This window comes from Oryzias latipes, chromosome 19 (genome assembly GCF_002234675.1).
Source record: "Oryzias latipes chromosome 19, ASM223467v1".
NCBI lineage: Eukaryota > Metazoa > Chordata > Actinopteri > Beloniformes > Adrianichthyidae > Oryzias > Oryzias latipes.
The window spans coordinates 6,993,571-6,999,570 of NC_019877.2; the positions used below are offsets into that span (position 1 = coordinate 6,993,571).

Below are 6,000 nucleotides of genomic sequence, written 5' to 3' on the forward strand. Positions count from 1 at the left end.
GGGGGACAACTAAACTGCACAATCCTCACATAACTACATGTTAGTTCATAAATTTCAAAGTATTCTCCTTTTTCTTAACAGCTTCTGCGTGAAGTACATTTATACTAAAAAACTGTTTTTTTTTCCAAACTTCTTGCCACTTCTGTTTTGATTAAGTCCAACATTTTCTTGACTTATCAAAATTACAACATGCAGATAAAAAAAGTTAAATATGCTGGACGTAGCTCAAGTATAATAAATACCCGCTCTGATGAAAATTGTGTTTTGGTGTTTTTAATGTGATCTTGTAGCTTTTCTCTGATGATCACAGTGGTGGAGCTAGCACATTTTAAATGGGGTGGTGGGAGGGGGACAGAAATCTTTGGCCATTACAAAAAAACACATTTTTCAATCAGTTTTATTATTGATATCAATAAGAAAACAGCAGTTATTTTAGCTGAGGTGCTATTATAGACACTTGTATTGATGTTTTCTTTACTCCTTGACACCTGAATTTTCCTTCAATTATGAACAATGGGTTTTGTATTCAAGTAAATGCTAAATAAAGCTGAGATTGTAAATTTGACAATAGCACATAAAATTGATAGAATTTTAAGTTTTTCTCAAATCTGCAATAAGCAGCATCTGCCAGATGATTCAGAAAAACACATGTAGCTGTAACTGACAGAACAAATGCACTACCATAAATGCAGAAATCACAAACACAAAGCTCAGTAGAATTGTCCTTTCAATGCAGAAAGTGTGCATTGGTTCAGTCCAGCTGTGAAAAGCAGTTGTTGTATTTGTGTGGGCACACATGAATGTTGCGTTCTCCACATTTGAGTCTGGCTCTTCAGCGCTGACGCTCGTTTACCACCACTCATCAGTGTCCCTCAGCATCTGTGTGGACTTCCCGTGCAGTAATTATGTTTGGCTGTACCTCAGTGGTTCTTCCTCTCAAACCGCTGAAGGAGCTGCTGGTTTCCCTCCTGCAGCTTCAGCACGAATGGGTTGCAATGTTCATGATGTGTGTCATCAAAGTCTTGATCACTGCCTCTCCCATCGTCTGTCCACTCACTGCTGCTGATTTCATCACCTAGTTTAGAAAAAAAGAAATTAATTTAGAAAAGAGCAGCATTTACCTCTATTCACTGTGTTTAAACAGTTACATTCATAAAGATCACAGACAAGCTGAAACTCTGTGCAACTGGATTTTGTAATTACCTGGTCCAGGAGTGTATTTTTCATCCTTTTCTTATGGAGACATCTGTCCTCATTGTCCTCAGGTGTGGGGATGTCCACGTGCTGCTTTCCATTCTGCTTTCGTTCATTTTTAGAACACATCTAAAGAGCAATATAAATCACATTTATCCTACCACAATATTTCTAAAAATAACTATAAATACTCTGTGGAAGAGCAGTTTCTTAAGAAACTATGCCAGAATGTTGACCGCTTTTTAGCGGAGCAGACGGGAAAAAAAATGCCATTTAAAAAGAGCGTATTAGTGGCATAGATAATACACTGGCTACGCCACAAGCTTTCTGCTCCGCTCCGTTCTGATGCATCCGTTTGTAGACAAATATGTTCTATGTTCTCGTTTTCCCTGTCCGAGCAGGCATCTGGCTCAAAACTGTACGACTGGATAGCTCCAGTATTGCTCGGCATTTAAGTTGCACCACTAATGATAGGTTGGGGTTTGAGGGGCTGTAAGCTAGTAAGAGAGCGTGTAAACAGATAGCTCTCAGTAATAAAGAGAGGATTGGGGGCGGTGTTGCTCCTTGATTAATTTCAATTGAACTCCTGCCATTCTCCAAAAATTATCTTCCAGAAAACAACACTGTTTTTTTTTGTTTTTTTTTTTGGCTTAAAAGGCATGACCATAATGAAAAGAACACTGGGAACACTTTTACAAAAGGTCAAAAATGATCGGAGTGGGACTTTAAATGCTTTTAACCCCTTCATGCCTGATTGTATTTCCAGAAAAAATGTTTGTCAATGCTTTTTATGATCAAGTTGATGCTAAATTAAGCACAGTCCTGAATTTAAAAGTATACATTGCAAATTACAGACATACAGCATGAATACTGCATGAAGATGTTAAATTTGTCTTTTGCCAGTTTTTCAATATTTTAAATAGTCAAGTGAGAAATCTACAAAAATAGATACAAAGGCTCTACTGTTACAGTGTGAGATATATGAACAAATATTGTGTAATTGAAATGGATGATCTCTTTTTTTTTCTCACAGTTGTCTCCATGGATGAAGAGCCTTGTTTACTCCTTCCTCTCATCGCCAGAGAGAAGCTGGAAACACTTCTTTTCCGAGGCGGTGAAGGCAAAAACTGCAACCACATACCAGACAGCGACTGGTACAACCTGGCAGGCCTTTTGGGATACGAGAGTGAGCGGATTGCAACTTTCCAGCAGGAAGAGCATCCTGTCCGGGCGTTGCTCTCGGACTGGGCGAGGAAGGATTGTGCCAGCATCGACGCCTTGTGCGCGGCGCTGCGCAAAATCAATCGCGAGGACATCGCCCAGAGCCTGGTAGTCAGCCCAACCGTTGCAAATTCCAATGCCACTTCTGTTGTGTGACCTGAACTGTGAGCAAAAACTTAACCCCTGAACCTGAATCACATTTGAAAACCTCTACTTTCAAAACTTGATCAATCACTTTTTTTTTTACAAGTCAAAGTAAGGTGCGCTTTTTGGCTAAGTGCCACAAAATCCTCGCCTTATAACGCTCACCTTTACATTTCTGTTCAAACTCCATCTTACAAAAAGTCTTCAAACTTCAGAATCATTCCAATTTCCACTCTATTTAACCTTTAGCCTTCATCTTATGACTTAACTAACCATTCTGTGCCGGCAGACTTTGAACAGAGATCGTTGCAGAAACCTAATTCCTAACCCTTGAACTTGATCCTCTGCATTATCTCCTTATCTTCAGTTATGCAAAGCCACTGTGACCCTTATTTAAAGCAATCAGAAGCCTGTTTTCAACCCTTTCAATCTGCTCAAATCAATGATACCTAAGAAGCAGACCTGCTTTCAGAGCATACCCCTCAAGTGACATTATTCACATGCAACGTTAGTCTTTCTGAATGTCTCTTGGAGGTGCCTGGTATGTTTAGTTTTAGTTTTTGGGGATAAAGCCTTTGCGGTTCAAGACATCTGGATCTGTGGACAAATGGAAGAAGCACCCACTGCCTTCTTTTCTTCTGCTGAACTCCTCAACTCCATCCATATATGTGCTTTTATTTTGGAGTTGGGACAGCAACCTGTTTAAGGACTCAACCTTTTCCCATCAAATGCTGGTTGGACAGTCAACGGAGATCATTAGCCAAAGCGACGTGAATCTAGCTTATCAGCATGACAGGCTCACACATACTTATCATGAAAAAGAAATAATTTTAAAGCCATATTATCTTGTAACAAACCTATTTATTGTATGTACATTACTACAGACATAAACATAGCCATGCATGTATTGTACTTTAGCCACATAATGTTACCATATGTGTATTGACATCCGTATTCATTGTAGAGAGAGCAAAAAACTTCAGATCTTGTCCTATATGCTGTGTAAAGCTCTTATATGGGAACCGTATATTTTCTTAAAGCTATTATTTAAAGCAACATTTAAAAAATCTGTAATCGTGCCTAAAAATGCATAAATATGTCTGCAGAATAATAAACATGTATAGTCTGATTTAAACAAATCCATACACAAATAAAACAGAAATCAGGATTCAAAACTTAAGTTTTTAATTTAAAGTATCTATGAGAAGAATCCTAAAAGGGAAAGTCTGCAGCTTTATGTTTTTGCATATAGCTGTCATCAAGAATAAAATCATTAAGGCTAAATAACTGAAGAGTTTGGTTTGACTAAATTAGACTTTTAAAAACACAAAAAGTTGTGAACTTGAGGAAACAAGGCATGAACCTTTCAGAAGCACATGAGCCCCAAAATGCAATAGCATTTTACTCCTCAAATTAATTTGGCAGCAACAAAATCTGTAGCACGCATTGCCATTTTGTGATTTAACTAATTCAAAGGTCATTTTTGTGTATCTTTATTGTCTTTAATAAAATCTGTGCATATAGGATACTTCAGTTTGATTTTGACCTCCTGTTTGGTTCATTCCTGCTTCCTGTTAACACACCGCTGGCTCATTAAGGTCTTGTCCAAATTCCCTCACTACTCCCTATTTAGTGCACTGTTTAGGATTTAAGCCATTTTGTTCGGGTTTCCAAATCTACTGATCCAAACCTCAGAGCCGTGGAAGTCCCTGTGAAAAGCTAGTGTGCATTGATGCTCACAAGATTGAAAAATATAGATCATAATGTATTGAATTTAAACGATTTGTCATTTGGAAAAAAAAAGGATTCTTTTGAAAAAATTATCCAAGTTTTCATCATCAGAACACAGTAGATTCATAAATCGTCTTCGTAAAATGTTCATATTTATCAGTTTTTACTTCGGCAACTGAGTGACGGGCTTTTGTTGTTAAAGAAAAAAAAGATTATTATAACAATGTGTCAAAATTGCGTTGGAGTCCAAGGGACCTCACTATATAGTTTTTGTTAAATAGTTCAACAATTTTCTGTTTTTTTCCTCTTTCTCCTTTTGTAACTTTACAACCAAAGCAGAGTGCCTACATGCAGAAATCTAAATCAAGAGCATAAACAAATACCTACCTTTAAGATAGAAAACAATGGACCAAAACGCATTGAACAGCGACAAAGCTTCATTAGAAAAACCAAAACGTCTGTAGTTATTGTCATTTAGACTTACCAGGGAACATTAATGGTAACTAACTCAAAGCAGGTGTGATCAGTTGACAGCTGGGCTGAACAGAACAAGAAGTAAAGTAACATCAAAATGGAAATATAACAAATTCCAACTAAAAAGAAACTGCTAAATATAAAAATACACACAAAAACCAGGAAATAGAAACCAACATATTAAAGACATATAAAAAGTTTTATACTGGTTCCACAAAAAATATATTCATTGATTCCAACATTCCTCATCAATAAATCTGCTACATTCTTATTGATTATTGATTGGATAGAACAAAATTGGGATTTAAGGTAAGTTCCTTCAAACATAAAGTTTACATTTCTTAACACAGTAAATTACAGATTTGCGACTAAATGAACTACTGTAAGAATTTGTGTCTGCAGCAGACTATAGTGCCTAATCTTAATTCTGAATTTATTACTTAAAAATAATTGTTTTTTTGTGTTCTAGTGGCTGTGCAAGAATATTAATCATTGCAGAAGATGGAAGCCTTTAAAAACATAAAGCAACTGTTTACTAAATGTTTCCCCTGTCAAAAGCTGGAGTTTAAGGGGCTCATCTTTTTGGACACACACTTTTTTTGTGTGTGTCAGACAGCTGGTGAACTGATAGCAGAACTGGGTATATGTGTACGTACATGTTATATTTTATAAAGTAGACATAAAAATAAAAACTTGCAGAGCAGAGGTTTCACAGCCACCGTCCATCTATGTACATTTATTTCAAAAGGTTTAGCAAAGTGGAAAAAATGCTGTAAGACTGACATACACCAAATATTAATTTTAGGATCTCACAAACTATGAATGCTCATTGTTGACCTATTTATAATATGTTTTTGTAAATAACCTTCATTTCTACAAGTAAATAAAGTTACCGGTATTCAATTCATTCAATGTCTGCGCTGTTTCAATTTGCACAAAAGCAAATAAACACAACTCATTAAATGCTGTAAGTATAATGTAGGACTGTCTTGAACAAACCAATAGAAGTTATGCATATTATTTACAGTTTCATATAAAGTTCTATGGATTACAATTGTTTTGTTTTGTTTGGATCAGAGCACCATTATGTCAAGGCCAAATGAGTCAGACTAATTACCAGAGGGTTCAACACAGTGACCCCAAGTGAAAAATGATTGACGGTGTTCCTAAAAGGATGCAAAGTGGAGTGGATGTTTTTCTTTTCTTCAGTTTTACTGGCACTCGCTAATCACTGGT

The 6,000-nt window shown here is 36.5% G+C and overlaps 1 protein-coding gene across 1 annotated transcript in view; it reads left to right on the forward strand.

Moving 5' to 3' along the window:
• The window catches only part of LOC101166088 (tumor necrosis factor receptor superfamily member 16), a 31,784-nt gene extending 26,113 nt beyond the window's left edge, over positions 1-5,671 (forward strand). The window contains exon 6 of the mRNA XM_023949566.1: positions 2,228-5,671. Coding sequence (XP_023805334.1) covers positions 2,228-2,571 — 344 coding nt within the window. The 3' untranslated portion in view covers positions 2,572-5,671. The remainder of the gene's footprint in view (positions 1-2,227) is intronic.
• The last annotated feature ends 329 nt before the right edge of the window (positions 5,672-6,000 follow it).